At 42.1% G+C, this 27,911-nt stretch overlaps 4 protein-coding genes across 4 annotated transcripts in view; 1 reads left to right on the top strand and 3 right to left on the bottom strand.

The window, feature by feature from the left end:
* Positions 1-27,911, bottom strand: part of DIP-epsilon (Dpr-interacting protein epsilon) — a 62,170-nt gene that overhangs the window by 23,622 nt on the left and 10,637 nt on the right. The window contains exon 3 of the mRNA XM_002051287.4: positions 1,398-1,504. Coding sequence (XP_002051323.2) covers positions 1,398-1,504 — 107 coding nt within the window. The remainder of the gene's footprint in view (positions 1-1,397; positions 1,505-27,911) is intronic.
* Positions 1,399-27,780, bottom strand: Dna2 (DNA replication helicase/nuclease 2). Its single transcript, XM_002051283.4, has 4 exons — positions 27,129-27,780; positions 26,019-27,074; positions 24,222-25,957; positions 1,399-1,504 (listed from the first exon to the last, which is right to left on the bottom strand). Exons 1-4 carry the CDS (start codon positions 27,678-27,680, stop codon positions 1,468-1,470), a joined length of 3,381 nt encoding a protein of 1,126 aa, XP_002051319.2. The 5' UTR covers positions 27,681-27,780; the 3' UTR covers positions 1,399-1,467.
* LOC6628018 (uncharacterized) lies at positions 3,695-5,235 on the bottom strand. Its single transcript, XM_002051286.4, has one exon. The coding sequence runs from the start codon at positions 5,202-5,204 to the stop codon at positions 3,987-3,989; it is 1,218 nt and encodes a 405-aa protein (XP_002051322.1). The 5' UTR covers positions 5,205-5,235; the 3' UTR covers positions 3,695-3,986.
* On the top strand, positions 9,936-15,060 carry LOC138911188 (CD109 antigen-like). The gene is made up of 8 exons (XM_070208903.1): positions 9,936-10,024; positions 10,342-11,337; positions 11,648-11,936; positions 11,998-12,277; positions 12,333-12,504; positions 12,649-12,833; positions 12,903-14,503; positions 14,788-15,060. The coding sequence occupies exons 1-8, from the start codon at positions 9,936-9,938 to the stop codon at positions 15,058-15,060; spliced, it is 3,885 nt and encodes a 1,294-aa protein (XP_070065004.1).

Genomic DNA, 27,911 nt, shown 5'->3' on the forward strand with positions numbered 1-27,911 from the left:
ATCCAAAAAACATGTTAGCCAACTTGATATGAAAGTTTTTATACCCAGGACAAGGATAGCAAAATCAATTCCAATGTAACCTGCCTGCTAGCGGCTACGCAACTATTTTGCATGCAAAGTCACGTTTTATTGCAGCTACGGGTTGTTCTGGCTGCTGTTGTTGTAGTTGCTGTCGCTGGTTAACTTTTGAGCATACCTGCGGCGACGACGGCATTGGTCGCTTGGGGTCCTGCGCATTGTAAGTTGGGGCTGGGGTTGTGGTTGGGGTTGTAGGGGCAATTGCATGCCAAACTTAAGGGCCATAAAAATTATTACGAGCACATAACATGCGCTCGCTGATAAAAGATGAAGCGAATATCTCGTGTCAAATGGAATTTATGCACGTTTCGGCCGACGCACATTATGGAAATTCAATTGAATGCAAATTTAAATTGCCGGGCACTCAGACCCACACACACACATACAAACGCAACGCAAACGCAAACGCACACAAAGGCATTGAAGCTATGTGTGGCGGCACAAAGCAAGTGCTATGCATAGCAATTGCAGCCCAAAAGTATGCAGCACTCGATGCATATTGAGCAGAGAGGTTTGTCAAGTGGATTTTGCATTAACTCCCCACCTGCTTAACGTGCTTGGCATGGCCAAGGCATTTGCGACAGTTTGATTTTTGTGCCCACCATCTGGGTAGACTTTGCGCACAAATTACTTAATTAAAGAGACAGCTACGCACAGTTGCCAGAATGGGTTGCTCAGCTTTTGGCTACTGGATGCCAGATTGTTTGGCCGTGCGCTGTCAAGCGATGAGCAAAGGGCAAACATGAGCGCCCATTGTTACATACTAACAAAACAAGAATAACAAACACAAAGACCAACAACTATGACTACAACTCATGCCAAACTCAAGTGTAGAGCGGAGCTGAGCAAGTCAACAAGTTCAATGCGTTGCCCTTCGTATCCAGACGCCGGGGGGCGCCTGTTGCTGCTGCTGGCTTTCTGGACCTTGACTCGGTTTGGTGTTGTTTTTGTTATAGTTGCTGAATGGCCCCTGGACATGTTGATCTTAGACAGCGGCGTATTAGTTTGCTGCAAGGCTTTGTTTCCATCTGTTAAACACATCACTTCACGTTTGTTAGAGTCGACTTGATCTGATAAAAACTTCATTTCATGTCATACATTTTGTTATTAACAAATAGCTTTTCTATATGACTTGGCGTTTCTGCTTAAGCTATATGCACGTCAGCTTTATCAGTGTATCTTCTATGCACAAAAGTATATTTACATACAGCGTGTATTAGGCCTCATGCCACAAATATATATCAGGGTATTTGTATGTGTGCACCACAAGAGGTTCTTAGCTTGCATTAAATTAACTACGTCTAATTAATCAATCTTACCTTATACGAGCCCAAATTCTTAACAGAGCAGGCCAATTTGACATTTCGTCCTGCTGGTACTGTTATATTATCAATGACGTCCGTGAACTCGGGATCCTCCTGGATGACTGCAATGACAAATAGAGCACAAGTTATAGCGACATTTGTAATTGAGACAGCGACTCAACGTATCCTTATTTATAATTCCATGCAGGCATGTCTATCAGTAGCTAGGCCCCCAAGTCGCAATCGAAATATATTTTCTGATATGACTTATTTTCGTTTAAAAAGCTAGAAAGATTTATGGCAGCACTTAAAAATTAATAGCTTGAAAGACGCAAGCCCAGACGATTAGCCCATTAATGCCTAAGTTTTCTAAAGTTTTAATAGCAGAAGAAACAAGCTGTCAATAAAATATGAATTAAGTATTGAGCCATTCGTAGCTCGTAAAAGTTTTAAGACTGAGGCATTGCCCCCGCCCATTCACACATATGCAGACAACCAGCACCCAAGGCTAACAGAACAATAAATCATAATTAAATTTCACGCCATGCGCCCTTTGAGCGCCAAGGCCATAAAACACGGAACTAATGTCCGGCGGATCGGCCCCTTCTTCCTGTCCCGTCCGAGCAGGGTACGCTGCTGCAGTTTAGCCTACTGTGAAATTGCATTTCGTTGCATTGTTGTGTCAGTGACTCCTGTTCGTGTTGTTGTTTTTATTATTGCCACTGTAAACGGCACTTGTTATGGCCTTTGCTTTGCCCGCGGCCCCTTTTGGGGCGACAGCAGGCCCCAAACGCCCAAAACGGCTTCGCTTTGCCGTTCGCTGCATTAAAGGTGATAAATGTTGTGCAAACGTTTGGCAGTTTGGCAGCTTTGTAAAGTGGGTTTGCTTGAGGCTGAATCAATGGTATTATTCATGAAACTGTTTGTGCTAAGGTGTTTGCGCAAACAAGTCAAATGTACGATTTGTTTGACTAAACTTGAAGCATTCGGTTCATTCATATAAATATACGAATTTAAAGATTCTCAAAAGCAGGCCTTCGCCATAATATACACAATATTTGGAAGCTAACCAACACGAGCAACCTAAGCCAATTTTTACATATGAACGGAATGTTTTTGAACATTAAAAAGTATAGTTAACAACAATTTATAATATCGCCATGGCACATAAATGAAAATATTTACACACATTTAAAACGCAAGTCAGGAATTTCGTAAATGCCAATCAAAAACAGAAGTTAAGTGTACAAATTTTATCAATTGAATTATTTGCTTTGGCAAATATTGAAGTAGAAAGAAGTAAATGCAGAATTCAATTTTGTTTTTATTGTCGCAGCATTGTTTCAATATTTGAATTGTAAAGCAGGCAGAAATTTTAATTAATAACTGAACACGAACTTGGGGCGTATCTAATTATTGTTATATTCGAGAAACTCGTTATAGTTATTCAAAGTGTTCGCTTTGCTGATGTTCGCCCAAATGTAATACACTCCAATGAGTAAAGCTCAAACATATTGGTTTACTAGCCACAGTAATGCACATTAACTGTCATTTTGTACACAGTCGAAACATGCAGAGCAGCTAGCCAGCCAGAGAGCTGCACAAAATGACAACTAAACATATTTTGTACACATTATGGTTGCGTTTTGGGATCGCTTGGCGTTAGTTTCTGGTGCGCTCTGCTGATGGGCTGACCGCCGCTGCTGCAACTCATTTAAGTTCTAATCACCTGCAACGACGGCAATTAATTAGCTGGCTCGGGCTAGTGAAACGGCAGCAACAGTCATTAGTTTGGCAGCCTGGCCCCGAGCAGTCAGGACCACTAGCCCGGTGGCAGCATCAGATAAACAACCACATCAGCATCAGCATAATGCGGCAAAGGACAGCCAGGCCGTGCCGATATATATATATATATATAGAGAGAGAAAGAGAGAGAGAGAGAGAGTGAGGGAGAGAGCTGGAGTACCTGGAGCGCTATTAAGGCAACATCCGATGCAGCATCCCGGCACCCTGACGGATATTACAAAGTACCAGCAACAGCAGCAACAACATTGCAAAATAAAATATAATTAAGCTGTGGGACATTTTTTTGACATCGCTCAAGTGCATCGCTTCTCAAGTTTGACTCTGGCCCATTTTTATTTTTGGCATAGCTTTAGCATTGCATTGCTTCTGACTTTGCCTCGAGCTCGATTTATACGGGCTAAATGCGGATTTAAAAAATATGTATACTCAGAATTCTAACAACTGTGAACATAAATTCACTTATAAATTATATATATATGTTATATATTGAGATGATATAGAATTGATTCATTTATTGCGAATATCAGAATCGGCTATAGGCAGGCTTTTATTCGATTTCGCACTTATAACAACTCAACAACCTGTGTTACGAGCTTCAAGAATTTGAATCGGTTTTCGGGGTATGATTTTAGAGATTATTGTGTTTACTTATATAGATGAGTTTCCGTAACACTGAAAATTGAGGGGTTCGAATACAATGGCGATTGATAACATAAAAAAGTTTTAGTATATAGCTAACGTTAATATATATTATTCCTCATAATATTGGTGTATATTTATTTTATAATTTCTTGATCCTTAAAGCAATTCCTTGCACTTGGCCTTTATCATATTGAAGGTTACACTGCCCACATTCTGCGCGGCATTGTTGACCATCTCGAATATGTGATGATTTTGCTGGCCCTGTTCCACTGTCCGCTCATGGAGGCGTCTTAACGCCGCCGTGTATGCCTCATACTTGGCGGAGCTCTCTGTATCCAGCTTGAAGGTTTCATAGTGCTGCTGTATGTCATAGAGTTGTCTGCTCGTGTCGTCGTACAGCAAACTGGGCGTTTGTGGCAGCAGCTGCGACCAATGCTCGTGCACCTGCTCCAGGAATTCAAAGTTGCTGAACAGAAAGATGACAAACAGATCCAAGCCTTTGGCCTTTAGCTGCTCCAGCAGCTGTTCGGTTAGGTGCTGCTCGGAGCTAAGGGTCTGGCCCGGCTGCTCGTAATCCAAGTTAATATGACGCTCCAGAAAGGCATAGACACTCTGCCGTTTGTCGAAGAAGTCCGGTATGGCCAACATTTTGTCCAGCTGCTGAAGCGATCGCTCCAGCTGCGTAATATTATCAGCCAGATCTGCGTGCTCAGCATCGAGAATATCCTGCAGTAGACCGCGTAGTATAAATACATAGTTGTCGATGATCTCGGCGCCCGACAGCTTCACACGTTCGTAAAGTTGTTGCCCAAAATGTGTTAGATCCAGGCTGGTTGTATTTGTTGTGCTGTGCGTGACGTTCAACTGTTCCAGGGCTGCGCCCAACGTGTGCTCATTAATCAGCCGCTCCCGACGCTGACCAGCGACGGGACGTTCGAACTGCTGACAGAGGTGATGCACGCGTAGTTGACGTATCTCCTGGGCGCTGGCATCTCTTGTAGCACGCAACTGCTGCTTGAGGCGGCTCAGGAACACGAGATTGCGCAGCACGCAGGTGTGCTCCAAGTCAAGCTGGGTATGCTGCTCTGCGTCCAATAGCTGCTTGATGAGCAGCACCTTGGACTGCAGCTTGTGGGAGGCGCGAGCGGCGGCCAGCTGTTCAGTGTAGTTGCCATAGCTGGCATTGCGCTCCAATTGTTGCAGATAATCGTTTAGGCTTAGCTCGGCGCGCTGCTCAGCTTGGTCGGCCAAGGCGCGCAGAAAGTCCAGCTGATAGTCTTTCGCATTCAGCGGAGATAATGTGGATTCCCTAGCCGGAGCCTCAGCCACCAGCCACAGCAATAGACAGCAGAAGAGCAGCGACAAATTGAACATCTTCTCGTAAACACTTTGGTTTGCCAACTAACCGAAGAGACAGCTGCGGCGGCTCATCGTGGGTCAGTTTCATTGCAGTCGCAATGTAAACAAAGTTGTTATAGTTGCCCGATTAGCAGGCGGCGGTGTCGGCGGCGTTTTTGTTGTTGGGTTTCAGTGCTTGGGTCAGTCGGTTCGACGATAACGCCAGCGGCAGCAATGTACTGAATGAACAGCCTTATCACTAAGGCGGCAATTGCGACTACGAGTGCACTGAGCGAAATGCTGTGGTTGGCCAAGCCGCAGTTAACTTTGGCACGCGTCTAAACCACGACCAGCAGCCAATTTAAGTAAAGCCTCACAATATTTTTAGCCAGGCAATTGTGCACATCAAAAGTGCTCAAGCCAAAAGTTTAGACAAGTAAAGCTTGAATACTCTACCTCAACAAGACAAGCACTTTTGCAAATGGCTTGATTTAAAGAGCAACAAACGAGGAGGACAATCGGTTAGATTAGGAGACGACACTTTAGTTAAAACTGAAGCACTTAGAAATTTCAATCTAACCAATTTTAATCAACTGATCAGCACTACAAATTTAAGAATATTATTTAAATTAAACACAATGCAAATTAAAGCATTTAATGGTGATTCGAAAGGGAGACCAAAAACTTAAACAGCTTTAAGTTTCTACAACAGTTGCAAGCTGAAGTGGAAATCATCAGGACTTAGTAAGGGCTCGAATGTTAACTGCTGTAAATAGCTAAAACCAACGACCCACTAGACGTTGGTTTACCCATTTACCTTTGCTCTGCCCCTCACTCAGTTAGCATGTGTGTGTGTGTGTGTGTGTGTGTGTGGCTCGCTACGTGAGTGCACGTTCTAGACGGCAATTGTTGACCAAGCACAGTTGCTCTGTGGGTCCTGACTGTGTGTGGGGCCCACTCGCAAGTTAAATAAAAGTTGCAGACGCTTTTCATTCATTGACAAAACTTCAACGGCATCCTAATTGTGCCATGGCGTGACTCGGTTTGTACCTGGTTGAACCTGGACTCGTTCTAGTCAAGTGCTGTGAGCCAGTTTTTACCGCAGCCTGATTGAAATTTGTCAGGTTGATTGAACTCCTTTGGGCAGGCTAGCTGATGAAAGGCTTTTTCGAATACCTTTACCGGCTTTAAATCATTGGACATGCCAAACAAGTTTAGTTGCAGTTGTCTATCTTCTTCTTTAACCCATTTTCATTTGGTTCTTTCGTTTATTGCAAGTTGGCAATGTGCCCATCTTGTTCATTAGCTTTAAATATTTGATCAAAGCGACTAATGGCTAAGTACACACACACACACACACACAATCAGAAATGTTCGCCTCTGTCTTTAGTCCAGTTGTTGGCCCGATTCGCGTCCTGCTGCCGCAAGCAACTTCATGATTGCCAACACCTATTAAGACAGCAGCCCACAGTAGCCCACAGTGGGCCACAGTGGCCACAGCTCCGGCTGGCCTGGCAGCCGCAACAAACAAAGCTTACGGGCGTTGTGGAAAGTGTAAAAAGTGAGAAACGGCCAGCAAAATAACAAATAAAAGCTACAAAAAGTCACAACGTACAAGTTTTTAGCTAAAGAAATTTTCCAACAATTGCACAATTGGCATGCGCTACGCATGCGGATGAATGGGCTGCCGGGGATTTAAAGACCGAGTTTGGTCGACAACAAAGGCAAACCGTTCAACTCTAGTTCTATGTCCGGGCCGAAGCTAAAAGAAAGGGCAAATGCTGTTCAAAATGTGAACAGCGTCTGATGGACAATTCGTAAATTGTTTAATAGGCTTCCTTTAATATAAAAAAAAGTATTTAATTGACGATTTAGAATGAATTTAATTTCTTATTAATGATTTCCGCAAATGTCCTATAACTTTTTTAAAATCTTATTTTAGAACTTGATAATGTTTTAGAGAAAAATCAATTTTGGAACAATCTAAATATCAATTCACACCAGACTTTAAGCTCAGTTGCAATAATAAGTTAGTATCAAAAGTATACGAAGCGAGTCTAAACTATAAGGATTGATTAGCCCCAATAGATAATCAAATTATGTGCATTACGAGTGCCATTTCCCACTTTGTAGAGGATATTTTCAACTTTAGTTAGCCTGATTTTGCACACTCGTATTATTCTGATAGTTTCACTTTGTGAGTCGCAAAACTTTGCCAATTTTTTTTTTTTTTTTCATCAGCAACGAGCGAAGCCCGACATTTTTTACAAAACCGAAACAAAACTTTGTATCTCTATGGCTGGCAATCATGAGGCAAAGGGGCGACGATGCCGACTCTGGGCCATCCATAAAGCTCCAGACGAGCAGGAGACATCCTGGTTGGCTGGCGTGAAAAGCGCTAAAAGCGTTTAAATGAATTTAAAAGAGCAAAACTTTTGTTTTTTCCAACGAAGGGAAGAAAAAAAAAATAAAAGGAAAAGAAAACATTGTTGAACTCTTTGCTGAAACATTTCAGCTTTTATGCGTTTCACATTGTTTTCCCATGCTGTGATTTTGTTTAAAGTTATAAAGTTGGTAGCTGGATGGGATTGAGTGGCCTCTATGTGTGGTTAGGGTAATTTCCATGCAAATGATAAGCTGACTCTCCGGTTACAGACGGAAGCCAATGCCAACTTAATTGATATGCTTTGAAAGAACAACACAAACCAGCGACAGTCACTAAAATTTCAGCTAAGTAAACTTTGCAACGTCCGCGTCTCCATCCCGTCCCTCTTTAAGGATGTCACAATCTATTGCTCGGGCCCAGACACCAAGCTGTAACCCAATTCGCAAGTCGTACAAATTGAGATGTATGGGCCATATAAATGCAACTGAAAATCGCAAGGGCCAAAAGCAAAAGACCAAAAATCAGTTCAACACCGAAGACGCACACACATTTTAAACTAGACCCTTATTAAGACAGACGCCTATAAAGATATTTAAAGCTAAAATGTTTCTATTCAACACAGTGATTGCTGGCATATGTTATTATTATCGTAACTTAACTAACAAGAACTACGTCTCAATTATGTGCATTGAAATAAAATCACATGGCTTACAAATAGCAAGAGAAAGTTGTATAAACTAATATGGGCTAGAGTATAGAAAGTTTGTCTTGCTCTTGGCTCGCGTTCGGTGCGCTGTGTCGTTGTTTCTAGTTGGCGGATTAAGCGATGAGTTGAGAAGCGGCGAATAAACATACAAAAAACTAGACATATATTCTACAAGTTTACTTTTCGTTTGCTGCTGCTGCTGCTACGGCTGTTCGCCTTGTGCTGATGAAAAGTGCACTTTAAATTGCATGCGCCATAAAGTATGCTACAAAAATACATCGGTCTGTTTATGGCCATCTATTTTTCTGCTTGGACTCGGCCTCGAATGTGGGTCAGGGTTGCCTGCTTATGCATTTAGCACTGAGGTAACTCACCGGCTTTGCCACCGGTTTCTGGTTTCTGGTCTTCGGCCAAGTCCAAGCGGCTGCCAAGCTTTTCGGCTGCTGTCAGCATAGCACCCAAAAATACCAATTCACAATCACACACGAGAAGAGCAGCACTTGCTCGAAAATAGGGGGGGAATGGAGCGACGGTGAGCAGTGGGGCCTAGTAGAGAGGTAGGGCACAAGTTCAATCAAGCAAATGTAATGCTGCCTCGGCTGCCAATTGCAGGCGAAAGCGCAAAATACAAAGATTGAAACTAGCATTGACAGTTTGACTGAATGAGTGAGTGACATGGCAACAGTGTGTGCGTGTTTGTGTTGTAGTTGTTGTTGTTTTTGCTACTGTCCAGGCAATTGTAAATGCAGGTGGGTCGCTTAAACAGTTACAGAAGTGCTTTAGCCCAATAACATGTGACTAACTGAAGAATAAGATATCTGAGCTATTGATGATAACATTAAATTTGACAAAGAACAACTTGGCAAGTTGTTAAATATAATTCAAATATCTTTAATGAATTAAATTAATGTTTTGATAATTCTAACAATAGAACAATAGAACGAAACTGTTTTTAAATCAAGCGAATCGTAATTTTTATTGTAAATTCTTCAATATTTTACAACGATAAGCAAAAACAGCCCTCGCAAATATTTATACACACACACACACACACACACAGTAACGAATATACGTGTGTGTGTGTGTGTGTGTGTGTGCACTTTAATGTAAGCAAAGCAAGTCAGGAATAGCAGCCACTCGAGCGGAAATGCGCATAACTGCATCACAGCCAGGACACACAGACACAGAGATACACAGACGCACACACACGCACTCTGTGGCACACATTGAGCTCATCTCAGGACTTAAGTAACCGCTCTGCCAGTGGCAATGGCAATGGCAATGGAAGCGTCTCCTGCTTCTATCAAGCCCTAAGTGCTGCTTTATTAACCAGGAGACAACAACGACAACGACAACAACAATGACAACGACTAACCGTCAACTACTTTGATGTGGACGATGGCTGCAAGCAACAAACAAGCAAACAAAATAAACACAGCCAAACAACAGGTCCAGAAGCTGAAGTCGCTTAGTAAAGTTGAGATTGTCCAAGAACCATGAAGGCGGCCCAATTATGCACTTTATCTGGTGCATCCGATTGAATTACAACCAGATCCAAATTACATTACCCGGCTAATGGGCAATTTAATGGCCGTACATGAAGCGAAACAGATGTCAAAGCAATATAATTATAAGAACTCATATGCCAGCAGCAGCGATCAGTTTTGTCTGAGCCATGAGCGATTGTTTGGTTAATAAATTGCTGCTGCTGTTTCTGCTGCGTTTGGGAGTGGGATCTACGCAGGGACTAGGTAGTCCTACAGGGTAAGTCCAAAAAACAAAATTACTGTTCTGTTGTTAAATTACTACGGCAGTCTGATCCTAAGATTAGCTTGCCTTTCGTAAGCATTTACGTAGCTCGAATTATACCTATTCTATTATATTGAATGACATGTGAAAAAGTGAAAAGCATGCCAAATTTGATTCAATGTCAGTTACAACTTGGAATGCAAATTACTGCGACAGAAAGAGAAAACAAATTATTGCATATCTCCTCACGTGCATAACGAATTTCAATAATAAATATATTTCTTAAACTAACAATATAGAAACTAATGTATTTTATCCTCGTTGTGGCGTAGTAACTACATTTTGTCGGCACCTGCGAACATTTATTCGGGCCGTCCATATGGAGTTGTGGTGAGCACGTTCAATTACAGATTGCGTTGCATTTTTGAGGTTGTCATATCCGGCCCCAGCATCAATGTGAGCATGCAATTGCTTACAACTGGTAACTTTCCGTCCAGCAAGTACACATTTGATATACCCGAATTGGAGGAAGGCCTTTATTGGCTGAAGATAAAGACCCTTCGAGGATTTCAGGTTGAAAACTCGACGCAATTGACATGGCGTAACTTCAAAGACTTTATTAAAATACAAACGCCCAAGCTGCTGTACCGACCAGGACAATTACTGCAGTTTCGTGTGTTCTTCCACAATGAGACAATGAAGCCAGTGAAGCCACGGTCCAAGGCGGCGGTATGGATTGAGGACGCCAAGGGGATTCATGTTAAAGTGTACAACAGTTTGACGGTCGAAAAAGGCGTATTTCAGTCAGAGCTACGTCTGAGCCTACAACCAAATCTCGGCCGCTGGCGCATCTGCGCTCAGAATGGAGTTCGTGCCAATGAGGAATGCGCTTATATACAAGTTTCTAATTATGAATTACCGTATTTTGAATTAAATGTGACTGCGCCAACCGACGTTAACACAACAAACCAAAAGTTCGATGTAGTTGTATGGGCAACACATATTTCTGGTGGTCCCATCGAGGGCAACCTAACGCTTCAAATTGAAAGCTACACCGAAGGCGATGTCGAGCACATTCCGCAGTTCGTTACGCTAGAAAGTGAACTTCAAAATGGCAAGGCTACGATCGATGTAAAACTATCGCAGTTCCAAGCAAAGAAACTTTTTTATATACCTCTTCTGCTCAGATTAACCGCAAATGTTTCTGAGAAATATTCCCATAAAAAAGTTATTTCCACCACGTGGGTAACTGTGTGGGATCCAAAATCAAAAGAAATACCGCCCATTAAATTTGTGCCCGACAGCCGTGCCAAAAAGCGTGTAAATTTGTAAGTATAAACAAAATTATAATTTAGAGTGCTCTAGTCGAAAGGCTTCAACTAGGCGCTAGCTTGTATTCGCTTGCGAGCACTCATAATAAACATCCCATTATATTTCTTTTTTAAATACATTAACAAAATCTCAAGCATACAATAGCATTGTCCGAAATACACAAAAGGGTTAGCCCCTTTTCGAAAACATCATCAGAGCAATTTAAATGCATTTTAAATACCTACAGTATACGTCTATTAATAGATATTAATTTGGTTTTAATTTCTCGTGTTTTTATTTTACAACTGGAAAAATCTCAACATTTAGAATACAAATAGAGAACTTTGGCACACCATTAAAAACTCCAGAGCAGGTCATGTTTAAGCTCAATCGTACGCTCCCAAATGCCGTTTGTGTGGTCACATTTAACGGTATTATATTGGGATCAGAAGTAGTCTATCCGGATCAATCGACTAACGAATTTGAGATCTTGATACAACTCACCACGAAAATGTGGCCGCTTGTGCATGTTGTTCTATACAGCATGGAATCTGATTCAAATGTTTTAGTTATGGCTCGGACAACTATTACACCGATTCGACCTGACAACGAACATGTGAGTACAGCAAAACAAAACAGAAGAGAGAGAAATTGTTGGTCATTTCTGTATTTTATAGGTTGTCATCGAAGCACCTACTGAAGTCTCGCCTGGCGATGAAATAACCTTGCGTATAAAGTCACCACCCGATTCCTATGTGGGACTTGCTGCTGTGGATAGACGCGTTCTTAACCTCGGAGGGAACTTTGTTAATGATATCTCCCACAACTATTTCGATACTATTAAATCCTTTATACAAACGTCAGCATCTGATATGATACACACCGAAAATAATGCGATCCAGAAGTCGGGCTTAATTTTTTTGACCAATGCAGCCAGAAGTTTAGACTTGACAAAAGGTTAATTTGCTGATATTTTCTATTCACAATAACAATTAACTATATATTTTCTTAGATCCAAAAACTTCGCGACGAAATCCAAGAGAACGATTTTCTCGTTCCAAAGTAACTATGCGGAACGACGTGTTAGACTTCGATACTGGACATATGGAAGATAATACGTGTTGCGAAGTACCAATAGTCAGAGAAGAATATAACGATGTGTGGTTATTCGACAGCACACAGAGGTAAAAGTAAAATGTGGGATGATTATAACAACAAATTAGACTCAGCTGAGTGCGGGAAGAGTCAGATCTAGGGATATCCTGACGGCTCTAAAAACAATTCATTGTTCTTGCTAGTGAATTATGAGACTCATTTTATCATTTTAGTACAATAGCTGACTGGACAACTTGGCAGGTGCGTGTTCCCGATGACATTACTAATTGGAGGCTGAGCGCCTTTTCCGTAGACTCTAATTTTGGACTAACAATGCCAATGCCCGAAACGTTCATAAATATAAAGAGCAAAAAGCTGCTGTTCATGTCTTTAAGTGTGCCCTATAGCATACAAATCGGTGAGTAACATTTAAATATAGCAATTAATTCAACTTTTATAATATACTTTTATTTCCTTTTTTGTTCAGACGAGGTCCTGCAATTAGTTCTGTACTGCTATAATAATTATGAGGAGAGACTTAAGGTAAGCTTTGAAATTATGCAAGATGATAAACACTATCAGGTGCTTGATAACGATGGAAAGCCCCTGCCTGATGGGGCAAGGCAGCAAGTGGCTATATCGAGTAATAAGACTGGAGAAGTGAAGTTCAAACTACGCGCACGTCAGCCCGGCACATTAAATGTGACTATTACAAGCATGTCTGACATTGGAACGGATAGCATAGTTCGCAAGATCAAAGTACGACAAGACCCTCAACTGTTGTCAGGACAGGTAATGACCTATCATAAACTGTCATTACGCGAATCAAAAGCGGAAGGCACACTGGAATTTTCACACCAACCAACTGCCGAAGGTATCAAGTGTTTTGTGAGTAGTCAATCAATTGCTGCAATGCCGCAAACCGTGAACCTCTTTGATCCAACGGATAATGGTGAACAATTGATCAGCAAACTGATGTCTATTTATTATTTGTGGAAATATTATTTTGATGATAAAACACTGTCTCAAAGCTATAGACAGTTTTTGGAGGATCTGCTGACGGATGGTTTTCAGTCGTTGATGCGTCTGCGCAGACGTGATGGAGGATATCGCTACATTTTAGGAATCCAACCTGATTGTAGTTCAACCTGGTTAACTGCATTTGCCGTGCAATTGTTTTATTTGCTACAGAGTTCCCCAATATCTTTTGAAACTCGTCTGTTGATGCAATCTGAGAAATTTCTGCTTCGTCGCAAAGGCGACTCGGGCCAATTCGAGGAGTTTTGCATAACGCCAGGCCGGCGAAGTATCCAACCATTAGAGCTGAACATTGAGATACTTAAGGTTTTACGATTTTCAAATAGTTTGTTAAATTTCCAAAATGCCTTAGACTGGGTTAACGCACAAATGGAAGCCGAACCAGACTACTATATGCAGGCCAAGCGCGGACTTAACATAACCGAATGGATACAACCGAAAATTGCGACAAATGCCAGCTGGATAGAACAGCGCCGTGAACTTGAAACAGCTGGCCGTGTATTATTAGCTAACTTGCGTCGTAAACGTATAGAACAACAGTCTGATATCTTCAGCTGGCTGTTGGCTCAAATCTTCCAAAAGGCCAAATACGAAAATTGCTATGAGTGCTCTGTGGCTCAGCAGGCCCTCTACGATTATATTCAGACACAGCCAATAGAAATACCAAAATTAAATGTCCTAATTTGGGAAGACCCAAGTAAAAAACTGAAGATCAATATCAATGACCAAAATCAATGGCAGGAGAATCTAATGCTGCTCAAGACACAAAGCAAAAATATTAGCTTTAGAGCACAAGGCATAGGGCAAGTATTTTTACGCTGCGCATATGACTATAAGCTGGATAATCTGGAGGTGCAGAACCCAAAAGCGTTGCGTTATTATCTATCTGTGCGTGTTAGTAAAGAAGAGAAGGTGAAAGTTAGATTTTGTGTGCAGCGCTTCAGTCGGGAACGTCAAGACTTCGTGGGCAGCAATTTGGAATTGCAGCTACCCTCAGGCTATGTGATGGACCAAGAGCATTTAGCTAAAAATATGTCGTCCAACGATTTTGTAAGTACATGAAATATGTTTAACTTTATAGGTTGAAAAACTTAAAATTAGCATAACCTTAAGTGAAGGCATATAAGAAGATTATCCTAACTAAAATCGATTATGGTGCATATTCAATTCGTATTTTGTGAAATTCCGTATTCGTATTTCCTGTGCACATTTAAGAGTGTCCCATTAATATTAATGGGGTACAACGTGAAGAAACTACCAAGTTTTTATAAGAAAACCATATTTATATACTCAAAAATAATTAAGTGAATAATAAACGTTTAATCATTTTATAGCAATTCATCGTATTGGATGAGTATACTAAACTCTTTGTGATTCTGAAGAAACTCCCAGTTGGAAGAGTAATTTGCTTTTCAGTGTTTACTAGCCTTTACCACAAGATAGAAAATTTGCAGAGCGGAAGGCTGACTGCGTACGATATCAATTTGTGGGAAAAGCGTGAAGAGCTCGCCTACGATTTATCTCGTACTGGTTTATTTTCCAATATCGCTAATAATAATAATAATAATACCAGTAATATAAATAAACGAGTAAAGATTTTAAACTAATTAGGTTGCCTTCTCATTAGCAATGTTACCGAGTTAGCTGACAAAACTTTGGCCCACACAGGTGCCTGAAGCAGGAGCTGGAGTTGTTTGCGAGCCGCCCACTCCGCCGGCTGCGAATCTTCTCAGAGAAACTCAAAACGCACGTTGCGGCAGCTGCTTGTAAAGTTCAAAAGCTGCGATGGGGTTGAGAGCGTTCCCGGATTCCTGATTTAATGACTGACGCGTGGCATTTGCGTATTTGTTTACGCCCCGAAGCGAAAGCTAAACCAAAGCCACGATTTCTGTCTCATATTTTGGCGTCGTGTGCGTGGTACTTAAATATAATGGAGTCTGGAACAGGAAACGGACCTCTGCTCTGCACACATGTAAGTTCACCAGACTCCTTACTTAAACATTATTGCATATTAATGAAGAGGCAGTTGGAAGTGGGAGATGTTTGTGGAAAGAGATCTATGCATGCCTCGATAAATATAAAAAATTATTATAAAGAAATTAAAAGTGTTGCCTGCCTTAAATTATGCAAAATAAAACATTGAGAACAATTAAAAGCAAAATAAAATGTAAGGGGCAACGAGTCAAACACAAAGAAACCGGGGTTAAACGTGAGTTTATGATGAGTGTCAAATAAAGCAGGAGGAATGTATCAAATTCAAAAATAAAAGATGCTATTTAAAACTTGATGAAGAAAATGTCAAATGCATTGCTAGAATAAAATCAGATGAATTAAATTCAATAGATTATGAAGAAGCACGTAAACTGATTGAAGTAGCACGAATCTGATGAATATATTTCTGAGCTAATCTGAATATTTATAAAAGGAGTTTTGTCTTAGTTTTAAAATGCTAAATATATAAAAAATCATAACTGAGGTTAAAGGTAAGCTCTGATTGGGTGGCGAAAAATAAAACGAATTAAATTCTCAAAATTCTTTATTGCGGATATCTCATGAAAATGTAACTACAATTAAGGACAGCATAATCAACAAACTGCACCCTTCAATCTCTTGAATATCTTAAATAGCATAAAATAATTGACGAGTGTTACGGAGAGGCGTGCTTGACCACAAAATAAATAAAATATTTGATGAAACAAATTTGCACAAATATATGCAGAAAATATACATAAATTGCCTTCAGGTAAGCGAAAAGTGCTGTCTAAGCCAAATTTCAAATATGTGATAGAATTTTCAGCAAAATATTCTAGAAAATTGACCTGCCAACAGCCAAGGGAACAATGAATGCTGAGACGAGCAGCCAAAGCTTAGATATATCGCACTTCGATATGCGAAGCTTATGATAATGCCAAAAATGTCCAAGTGCTAATATAAAGCCAAACTCTCAGCCTCCGGGGCAGGGCAACAAAAGGCAAGGTCTTTGCCAATAATGCGGCTGCTGCCGTTGAGTCTTTTGCTTTTTTTAGTTGTCCAGCAACATTTTCAATTTCTTTAAAAATACAAAATGAAAAATTGTGCAAAAATATACATAACGTATGCAAAAATAACAAAAGCCAAATATACAGCAAAGCCAACGGCATGAACATGTTTATGAGTATTTTCCTATGTCTATCCTGAGTGCGGCTGAGTGACGAGATGAGTTCGAGGCGATGATGTATGAAATAGACTCATTTATGGATAGAAAAGAAAACCAAAGTAGGCAAAGTAGACATTTTCAACTATTTAAAACCAAAATAATTTATATTAATTGCTTTAAGAAAAGCCGAAGATTAGGGTTATGAATAAATAAGCTTTATCTGCTAAAATTCGAATTGGAATTCAATTTTTATCGACTGCTTGGAAAAGGGGCAAACTAAAAATAATATCGAAAACTAATTCGTACTGCGCTGGCAATAGGAGGAACTACGTTCAAGTCTCTAGCTCTTAGCTCTGAGATACTTGCTTTCATACTTACGGATAGATAGACGGACGGACAGACAGACAAATAAAGAATATATATAATTTATGGGGTCCGAGTTGCTTCCTACTGTATGTTAAATACATTTGCTCAAATACATTATACACTTTTTAGACATTTTTATTGGGGTCGGGGTATAAAAATCAAGTTAAGTTTCTTTTCAAAATAAAGCGTTATGTATTATTTTGAAAGCATGACTGTCGTAAGTATTTTACGATCTGTTTAGAAACAACATCAGAAACAGACCTCGCTCATCACATCATCACTCATGCTGCATGCCCATGCTTTACGGCTTTATGCATAAGTAATATCATGTTAGTGTCAATAGTTGTCAACGAAACGTTGTTGACAGACCCCATCTGCTAAGCTGATGCCGCCTCTTCACAAAAAAAAAAAAAAAAAGTACGACCCACTGACAGTGATTGTATATGTGTTTTTTTTTTTTATTATTATTATTATTCTTTCTTTTTTTTTTTTTTTTGCTGGGTTATACATTTGTTTCGTGGCACTTCGTTATCGCCAAATACGGCGCCCATCTATGCTTTGCCGTCGCGCACGTCTTGCCCCTCAGGGCTAACACATGGTACACATTGTATTATTTTAGATTGGCATTACTTTTGGGGCCATTGGAGATGCCTGTGCTAAATACAACGAAGCTCGTTAGTTTTGCTCTCGGCGTTTGGATTCAGTTTTACTCCATTTCATTTCATGTGTTTTTTTTTTTTTTTTTTGCTTTTCTGCGCTGCGTTGCCAACTTCCGGAGGGGCGCCTCACGTTGCCCATGGCGTGTCCTTCAGCCAACGCCTTGCTAGTTACTATTACGTATACGCATGGCCATGTTGATGTGTGTCTGTGTGTGTGCAAATGCTTGTGAGTTAGTTGGAGGGCCGCATATGTTACTTTATTGGCATTCAATTTGAGTTATCGCTATTTTTTCCTGTTCATATGCGTTTTTTTCGCCAGTGAAAATGAATTTTTCTACTTTTCACATTGTCCATTGTTGTTGCCTTTGCCGCTGCTGTGGTAGTTGAAGCTTGAATGCAACCAAGAGTCTGAGATTTCAACGCTAGTTTACTTTTGTATCTGGGCACGTTTTTGTGCGCTGGACAGCAGACACAGCACGCGGCACATAGCATAACATACTACACACTATTCGTATAATCACATTTTATTTGAACTTTTCTCTCTTCGGTTTATTTGATTTTATTTTTATGCCATTCGCAGTTTGGTTTGCCTTCGAGTTTATTTGGCAGACATTTTTTTGTTTGTTATTGTTCTGTGCCAGGCTAACAGTTTTTTTTTTTTTTATTTATTTATTTTTATTTGTATTTTTTTTTTTCATTTTAGCAAACGTAAAGTTCAAAGTTTATTTATATTGATTGGCCTTTCAGGTCATTTGGGTATAGTGTTTGTCTCTGTAACTCTGCTAAAAGTCTCTGCAACGGTTTTTGGATTGATGCATATACGAAAGCAAAGCATTGCCACTTGCCCGATTTAATTGAAAATTACTGAGCATCAACCTCAATTTGGTATTTTGAGTTCAGGCAGGAAAATGACTGAGACAAGCAATTAAAGCTGTCGGCAACTATGGCTTCTTTAACTTTTCAATCAAAGTAGTTTATTGATACTTATTAATTCTTAGTTTGAGCCACAGTTGAAAGGCAAAAATTGTGTTTCGTATACGGATAACGTCGGTTTGCATCTTTTTTACTCGTTCCAATAAATGTAAATATTTCATGAAAATTGTATATCTCAAGCAGAGCTTTCTTCTTAATTAACAAGCCACTTGCTTTCGTTGTTCTTGACACGTTTGTCCCTCAAACTCACTGATTGCTGCTCATTTGGCTATGTTTGGCAGTTTGTAAACTTTTTACGAAGCTCCCAGAGCACAAGCTGGCTGCCACACAGACAAGTGGCCTCCTCTCTGGAGCGCCAATCGTAACGCCCATGAACGCCGCATTTAATTAAATTAACAACACAAATTGTCAAAAGCAGGCGTTGCAAATGTTGCACGAACCTCAGGTATTCAAGCAACAGCAACACGAGCAACAAAAAAAAAGGTAAAAATAAAAAAATAAACAACAGGAACAACAACGTGAACAACCTTATTAAAAGGTGTCAAAAACATTTTCATAAATATACCAAATGAACTTTTGCGGCTTGTCAAAGTGCCAGTTCCAAGTGTCAAAGTATTTGCGAAAGGCTACGAAATCAATAAGCTAAGAAGTTTGTTTCTTGTGCTTGGCCAAAGGATGGGTAAATGTCGATAGGGGTTGCGGGTTTATGTCAATATTATATTGGCGTGCAACAAGTTTATAAATGAATATAGCTTAAAAGTACGCTGCCAATAAAAGTGTTAACACGGCAAATGAAAATTTATTGAAGATGAACAAAAGCAGCTTACAAAAATTTGAACTATGATATATTTAAAGCACGAACTTATCCATTTGTTAATAAAAATGTATATGATAACATTTAGGAAAACTATTTTGGGAGAATGTCAGTCACCCTCATAAAACCCAAGTTTATCACAATTACGATAAGGCTATTCTATTCTTTGCAGTCGGGTCGATCATACTAAAGAAATAGGAATAACACACGATATCAATAAGCAAGGCAAATAAAATCAATTGTTATGATGCCATAACATATCACGCCCCATCTTCAGGATGGAAACTCACCACGTTGCAATGTGTGGCAAAGTTTTTCGTTTGCGTTGGCGAAAACTTGGGATCCCTGAGTGCGGGTGTGTGTTGGGTCTGCGGGGCATGGAATTTTTTTATTTTTCTTCTTTGTGTGCGAGTTGGGATAAACAAAGCCATAATTCAAGCAACGTTTACTCGCTCACAGCCTCGACTTGCATAAACAAATTGTGCTCAACTGCTGTAGTCGCTTTCGGGCAGCGGGGTAAGGGTATTGGCCATCTTTCCTGTCTGGGCATCTGAGAATCTGCGGGAGCATGCTCGTCAAGCTCAGCGTAAACATGATAGATTTATAGTTGGCTCTGTTTCTGTGGTCGCCGGCGACAACATTGCACTGACTGCGCAACGTGTAGCATACTTAATGGCGCTCGTCGGGTTGCCGCCAATGTTGCTGATGCCCTCCTCCTTTGCCCCCCTTTGCCCCAGCCACTGCCTCTGCCACTACTACTGCTTAGCTTATCATAGCTCGTAAACACATGGAGTACCCACATAGACAAAGTGCCCACAGAATCGCTGCTGCAATCTCAGCTGTAACCTCGAGTTTGGGTTTCTCGGCACTTGACTTTGTTTTCGTCAATAAATTTTGGGCACTTTTATTTTTTTGATGCTGCCCTGCCCTTTTACGCCTTCTCAGCTGCCATTTGGCAGCCCGGAAAAAACCACATGCTGGGCGCCTGTTGTAATACCACAGTTTTGCCGCAATTTTTTTTGCACTCTTTTTGCGGCGCCCAAAAGTAGGCAAACGCTGCGCAAATTTGCGTTTAAATGGCGTGTTAACATTTAAATGTTATTTTTACGCCTCATAAAATGGCTCCATAAAAACAAGGCAAAAGTATTAAAAAAAAAATAAATAAAAGTTTTTCAGCTGCCTTGATATTTACAAGTTAAAGAAAAAGCGAAACAGTTATTGGCAGCGCTTTTGTGGCTCATCTATTTACTTCGATCATATGATTTGCAAGGCGAGTCCTAGAGAAATCAATTGTGATATTTTAATCGAAAAACAATTCTAACAGGAAACAATACGAATAAGTTACAAGCTCCAGTCGGCAGTATCCGACTAGGCGATCCCCTGAACCCTTCGATTTTGATATTTATCGATTGCTAACAAACGGGACAAGTTATCGATTATCGGAAACAAACTATGCGAGCACTAGAAGGACCTAGGTTTCAAATTTCAAATATCTTTCTCTTATAGGTTCTGAGATACATACGGACGGACGAACGGACGTACGGACTGACAGACATGGCTAGATCGACCCCCCTTTTATTTTACATTTTTTATGGGTTCAAGGTATAAAAGCAGCCAAAAAGCTGATCGGACAGATGGAATTAAGTTATGTGAAGTTTAGACCCATTATGTATATTGTAATAATAAATAATTGATAAATTTGCATAAACACAATCCTTTGACACGTTCAAAACAGTCAAAAGTCGAAATCTGATCACGCACAGTTCCATTTCAAGACTTTTCCGTTTGTGTATGTCCAAAAGTATGTCCTGTGTCCGTTTCGTGTATTTGTCCAGAAGTGCGCTTTGTTTTATTGCTTATGCAAATTGCCTGACTAATTTTGTACGGACTCACAGAACAAATCCTTTTGCTTCAGTCGCTTAGTGAACCTTTTCCAGCGCCAGCAGGTTTATCTAGTTCGCTTTTCCTTTTGATTTAACAAAAACACACGCACACACACACACACACAAACAGCAGAAAAGTTGTTCTTCCTTTTACATAAGAAAAAATAAAAAAAGAAACTTTATTTTTGCTTAATGCGCTTGAATGAGCTGTGGGTTGCGTTTGTTGTTTTTGGCTTTCTTTCTTTATTGTTTCAACATTTTTCTTTGTTTTTCAGAGATTTCTTTACTAAGCATTTGGCAGGTTATTTTGTTTCTGATATCCTCTTAGCCAAAATGCCTTGAGCTTAACTTTGTACATACTTGTTTGCCACAAGTCTGTGCTTTCTTTCGCTTCGGGTTGCAAAATGGCTAGACTGTTGTATAAAATTAAAGTAGTTTCATTTGAATAATGTTTCCGACGTGTCTTGAATAACGAGTTGAATATCTATTACGCAATTTGTCTGTTAATTAATGTGCGACTAAAAGAAAAACAAAAGTAGACTATAGAGAGGGAGGGAAGTGCTTGGTTTCATATACCAAAACTGTGCACGAAATCGAAGGGAAAACGAATTGAGGAACACACATACACGTTTTAAATATGCTTGCATTTTAAAGCGCCAAAAAAGTATGTTGTGCGCCAAGTGCAATGCGGGTGCCTCCTTCTAGTTTTGGTGCCATGGAGCAGAGGCCACGCCTCGCTGCCGCCGAAAGGACTCGACTTGACGCCAAGGTCCTTTATCAAAGCGAAAGTTGTTGCACAGTTGCATGGCCAACAGACATATACGCATAGACACTCACACACACACACACACACACACACACACACACACACACACACACACACACACACACACACACACACACACACACACACACACACACACACACACACACACACACACACACACACACACACACACACACACACACACACACACACACACACACACCCCCATAGATATTCTAGCACTCGCTCGCTTGCAGGTCAATTATCGCGCTTTGCATCCCACGAACAGCTCACCTACCCTCTTCTCCAATCCCCTCCACCAGCTGGTTGTTGTTGTGGCTTGTTGCCGCTAGCGTCTGTGGGTATCTGGTAAAAACCGAAAGCCAAACAAATTTGTAGCTTGAAGTTGGGCCATTGAGTTGGCGTCGTGTCTGTTGCTCTGTTTGTCTGTCTATTTGTCTATTTGTCTATCTTGAGGTTTTGTATGACCTGCGGTTAGCTATTGCAATGAAAACTTTTTCTCTGACGCTAATTAGGCATTACGTATTCGCCATGGTTAAGCATTTTGTAGTGCACTAAATTGCGCTAATCATAAAACATGCACAACCCCCCCACCTAAAATCTTTTTCCTTTTAGCTGGTGGCCTTTGTGCTTCGGCAAGTATTCAACGGTTTGTTCCAAGTGTTGCTGTCATGTAAATTATGCCACCAACAGCAGCAACAAGAACCACTACTACAACAATCGCCCAAGAATTGTGGCAATGTGCACTCAGCGTCATTTAGTGCCACACCCGCACACACACACACACACACCTACACCAAAGTGACGCGTACATTGTGCGCCATTGTGCGCACTGACGGCGCGTGCAGCGAAGTGAATGCATGAGTGCAAGAAAGGGTATGTGCTTGGCAGTGAATTCAAGTGGGTGTGATTAGAGTGCGTTTGTTTGGGTGGCTGTGAGTATGCACACTCTCACACTCACACACACACACACACATGCATAAATGTATGTGAGTGCATGTGTGCCAACAACGCTAGACTCTCACTTAAGTGGTTCACCATGTTAGTTGAAAGTTGCAGCAATAGTTGTCTATAAATTGGTTTGTTTACTAGAAATGAACAAGCACTCCACAAAATTTACTTCTTTTTGATTCGAGTGCATAACAAACACGAACCAAATGCTTAAAGCATGTGCGCGCACGCTTAAAGATTTCATCATATGACCATCTTTTATGCGCTGCGCTAATAGAAACAATAATTTATTCTCATCGAATTGGAGTTTAAATCGTTAAAAGACAAAGAACCCACATTACACATGGTGTACGAATATTGGATGCACGCAACTACCTGATGCGCTTGGAAAAGGTGCGAGCAGTGTTCATGTTGGGAGAGTGAGAGTTATATTAGTTACGTGTCAATGTGAGTGTATTAGTGTGAGTGCTGGCTTAGCGTAGACTCGAGCCTAGTGGGACGATTTAGTCTGTGCGCGTCTGCTGAGCTGATCGGTCGCAAGCTCCGCGTGCGTGGCATTGGAAAGTATGAAATTGAGCAAGGTGAGAGACAGGGTGCGAGAGAGAGAGAGCATTAGGAAGCTATGCTTAAGTAACATTGGAGTTTAAATAAAAACATTACTGGATAATAATATAATTGTTTTTAAACAAAAGCAAAGCCAATGTATCAAAGTTCAGCGGTTCAACGATAGCATACATGTTTTTATCAATAATAATTTGATTTGATTAATATTTTTACAATTATTCAAAAGTCTTGGGGTAACTTTAAAACGACAGTAAGGTGCCAAAAAGCCAAAAATACCATCGCATAATGCAATGGCAGTGCATAAATGTAGGACACAGTGTTAATAAGACTTTGCCTATAGGGAAGGAACATAGTGAAACGCCGAGCTGAGTTCGACAAAGCTATTTTTATGAACCAAAAGATAGTTGTTTACACTTAATTTGCGGACTAACATTCCCACAGCAGCTGGATGATATAGTGGCTGGATATTAAAAAGAATTTGTTTGTAGGTGGGGATTAAATAAATGCCAAGTTTTGGTACAGATATTTCGATGAACATAATCTTCAGACAAGAGCCAAATATACGTGATCTAATGTTGACTCAAATCTAAGAAGCTTTAGTTACGATGAATTAATTACAGAATTAAAAATTTCCTAACCCATGTTTAATACAAATAAATGAATATATTCACTTACGTGCCAACTTTGGGCTTTTCCAACTCGTGGAGCAGCTTCTGCCAGCTGAATCCCATGCGGCCATCGGTCAAGTGCAGCCGACAGCGTTCGGGAATGTGATTGAAAAGAGACTTAAAAGGCGTATAGCGTTCCAAGCAATTGACATCCCCAAGTAAAATTAATTTGTGTTTGGCACGCGTTATGGCAACGGTCAAACGACGCTGATCCTCTAGGATTTCAGCCTCACGTGACCGTTCCATAGACAGTTCGGCAGCTGTGCCGCCTGTTTTTGTACAACTATAGATAATGAGGTTTTTATCGCGTCCCTGATACTGGTCCACCGTATTGAACTCCACACCGGTCATGTGCTCGCCCAGCTTGCGCAGAAGCTCGACCTGAGCGCGATACGGCGCAATGACACCAATGCGTGATGCATCGTAATCCGCTTTCAGTAGCTGACGCAGCAAATGCAACACAATGGCCGCCTCGCAATAGTTGCTATACTTGGGCGCACGCCGAGAGCGACCAGGCTGTGTTTCGGATGGTTGCGTTGTTTGCTCCTCAGCTTCGCCATAGTGCTGTTCGATGGTAGCAGAGGTAGTGCCCAGCTGTGTGGAGCATTCTGCATAATCCTGACAGCGTTGTGCGCAGTCGGATGTGTCCAACAGAAACACTGACTGCTCTAAATGAGTTTGCAGCGTACGATGTACCCAAAGGCAGGCTTCCGTTGGTGGCTCCAGCTGCAACTTAGCGTTTTCGACACTGTCATTGGCACACTGCAGCGCCTCGCCATAGGTCAACTGATTGGCCAGGCGTGTAATGGTACGATTCATGCGATACTGCAGTGTCAGCACCGCCGTGGCTGCCTCACAGTCCAGACGCTGGAACAGCGTCTCATCGGCGCCGCGCAAACGCGCCTCACGGTTCCGCACTATGGGTGGCAGCTGTTCCGGGTCACCAACAAGTATGAAACGGCTGCAGTGGCTCAACGCACGCAGAACCGTGGGCTGCAGCACCTGCGTGGCCTCATCCACAATGCAATAGTCAAACTGCCGCTGCTGGAACAATGCGTGGCCAGCGCCAAGGCAAGTGACGCCCACAATGCTTGGTTTCTGCAGGGTTTCCGTCAACTGTTCAACAGTTTCGCAGGCAGCCGTCAAATGTGCCTCGCTAATGTCGTGCAATTGCGGATGAACTCTAGCGCTATTGCCCAGTCGCAACAGAGGCAGATTATATGGCAGCAGACGCAGCAGCAGATTGTCTACGGCAGAGTGCGTTTGGGCTGTGATTAACACACTGCGCTCCATCAAATGCAGCAGACGAACAATGGCCACCAGTGTCTCGGTTTTGCCTGTACCGGGCAGGCCCTTGATCAACAAATGTGTATTGGTGGTGAGGGCACGCAGGGCGGCCATCTGCTGCACCTTGTTCAATGGACGCAATATGGGACCACCTTTGCTGCCGATGACGCGAGGCAGCATCTTGTGCTGCATTGGCGGCGTTTGGGCCACCACAATGGAGCGGAGCTGAGCGGCACGTTCACTGGGCGCTAGGAGCTGCGCCAGATTGGTGTAATTGAAGCTGGCAAAGCTCTGAGATTCGTGCTTGTCCACAATAAAGCTCTCTAGCGGATAACGCCGGCCAAGATCACGCTCCAATTGTACACATAGGCTGCGCGTCTCCAGTGCTGTTATGTATCCGGCGGCTATGGCCAGGCGCGAGGTACTACTGACGATAACATACTCGCCCAGCTCAAACTGGAAAATGTAATTTACAGGATAAAATGAAGATTTACAATTTTACTAAGTTCAAACTTACGCCGCAGAGTGTTAAATTGATTTCCTTATCCGCTTGCGCTGACAGCACTAGCTTCTGTTCATAGCGTCCATCCACTAGGTGTGTCTGATGATCCTTGGGCAGCTGCAGCTGCTGGATTGCGCGTCCCTGCTGCTGCCGTTTGGCAGGTGTATCAGTCCAAAGGGCACGAAGCTGATGCGATTGACGTGCTTGCTGCTCCTCTAGAGCCAACAGGCCACACCAATGCAGCACATACTCATAGTCCGATTGGCCAAGATGCTCCAGGACTTGCGGCATTAGGCGCCGCAGCGGATGCGATTCGCTCAACTGCAGCTGAGCATCCGTGCTGGCAAAGCTGCAGCATATCGTTGCATAGGCGCAGTTGCCGCAGGCACTGTGATGTGAAATGGGCTCGGGCAGCTCAAAAGGCTGCAACAGCTTGCCAGGCTTTTCGCTCAACGATATGGATTGCTTGGCCGCTGGCAGCTGGGCTTCGCGCGTTAGATAATGCGCCAGATCGTTTCGCAGCAGCACGAGATCACGTTGCTCGTTGCGACCTTCGGGCACCTCACGCACAATGCCCTCGCGCAGATACAGTAGCAGGCCGCAGCGCGTCTCCTGGCCTAGAGCCGAGTGCATCAGCTGATAGAGCAGCAGTTGGCCTTTGTGTTCCATCGAAAAACTAGCGCGCCCAGTTTTCAGCTCTAATGGAATCGGCAGCTTCTTGTTGCGCACGCGCACCGACACATCGACCTTGCCTTTGAGCCCCAACTGCGGCACCCACAGATTTTCCTCAATATCGTGTATTTCCTCAATCCGGCCCGTATACATTTCCGGCGGCTGCACTGAAGGCATTTTGCCCTCCACATACTGCTCAACGAAGGCGACAATTGGCTCCACAAATTTATACAGTTGCAACTCGATCTCGGCACGGCTTAGCTGGCCGGCGTAGAGCAGCTGGGCAAGTGAAGCGCTGCGCAGCATTTCATGCAGTGCATCCGTTACCTGTGCCTTGGCCCGCAGCCGTTTTGACAATACCGTCTGCAGCAACTCGTGCACCAGAGTGCCAATGATCATCTAAAAGTGCTTTTGACATTAAAGAATCCGACTGCTGAAAGGCGTGGCACTTACCACCGCGTTGGCTGCATCGACACCGCGAAAACGATCCTGCAGCACCGCTTTGCGGCGGCAGAAAAGCGAGCCCGTCACAGAAGTACTCGATATTAGCAGATCCGGGTGAATCACACAGAAGCCGTGCTCCTTGTTAACCACGTAGGCACCCAACGCGGGCTGCCAGTGCGCCTTGAGTGACAGCAAATCACCTGGCTGGACAGGCGTCTGGTTCCAAGGTGCCTGCAGATGGCAAACAGCGGTTGCTCCGTTCGCAGTCTCATCCCCTTCACTGCGCAAGTGCAACAAAAGATCGTGCGTTTTGGGCATACGCTCCACAACGCGCACCACACAGCGCTGCCAGCAGCTCAGATCAATCTTCTTTGCAGTTATTGCAGCATCCAGTGCACTCACATCGAAGTCGTTGTCGTCGTCCAGCAAAAAGTCATAGTTCTCCAGCTCAGTTGGCAATGCCGGCTGGACGTTCAGAACATTTTGGTTTTTGTAGCGCTTGCAGGATCCCGGCACATTTTCAACTTTGCTGGGTGATAGCACACGCTTGGCTGCCTGCATAGTTGTTTTTGTTTCGATATAATTGTTTTTATTTTAATTTTAATCGCACATTATTAATTTCCCGCACATTCTTAACTATCCGCGCCAAAATTTGCAAGGCAATTACACAATTCAATCGAGTTGGCCCGGTTCATAATTGGTTAGCTCAATAGAACGAACTTAACGAATAATTATCGGTTATCGGTTCATTTGTTCGTTCCATTCGCGCGCCTCCGTTTGAATTTTGTTTGT

The sequence above is a fragment of the Drosophila virilis genome, chromosome 4 (assembly GCF_030788295.1).
Source record: "Drosophila virilis strain 15010-1051.87 chromosome 4, Dvir_AGI_RSII-ME, whole genome shotgun sequence".
NCBI classification, from domain to species: Eukaryota; Metazoa; Arthropoda; class Insecta; order Diptera; family Drosophilidae; genus Drosophila; species Drosophila virilis.

Excerpts from the sequence above, each read along its gene's own strand:
- LOC6628018 (XM_002051286.4), bottom strand. The coding sequence starts at position 5,204 with ATGTTCAATTTGTCGCTGCTCTTCTGCTGTCTATTGCTGTGGCTGGTG.
- LOC138911188 (XM_070208903.1), top strand. The coding sequence starts at position 9,936 with ATGAGCGATTGTTTGGTTAATAAATTGCTGCTGCTGTTTCTGCTGCGT. Across the intron at positions 11,937-11,997 it reads TTCGACCTGACAACGAACAT|GTTGTCATCGAAGCACCTAC; the intron begins GTGAGTACAGCA and ends TGTATTTTATAG. Across the intron at positions 12,505-12,648 it reads TTATTCGACAGCACACAGAG|TACAATAGCTGACTGGACAA; the intron begins GTAAAAGTAAAA and ends TTATCATTTTAG.
- Dna2 (XM_002051283.4), bottom strand. The coding sequence starts at position 27,680 with ATGCAGGCAGCCAAGCGTGTGCTATCACCCAGCAAAGTTGAAAATGTG. Across the intron at positions 25,958-26,018 it reads TCAATTTAACACTCTGCGGC|TTTGAGCTGGGCGAGTATGT; the intron begins GTAAGTTTGAAC and ends TACATTTTCCAG. Across the intron at positions 1,505-24,221 it reads GAAAAGCCCAAAGTTGGCAC|TCATCCAGGAGGATCCCGAG; the intron begins GTAAGTGAATAT and ends TTGTCATTGCAG.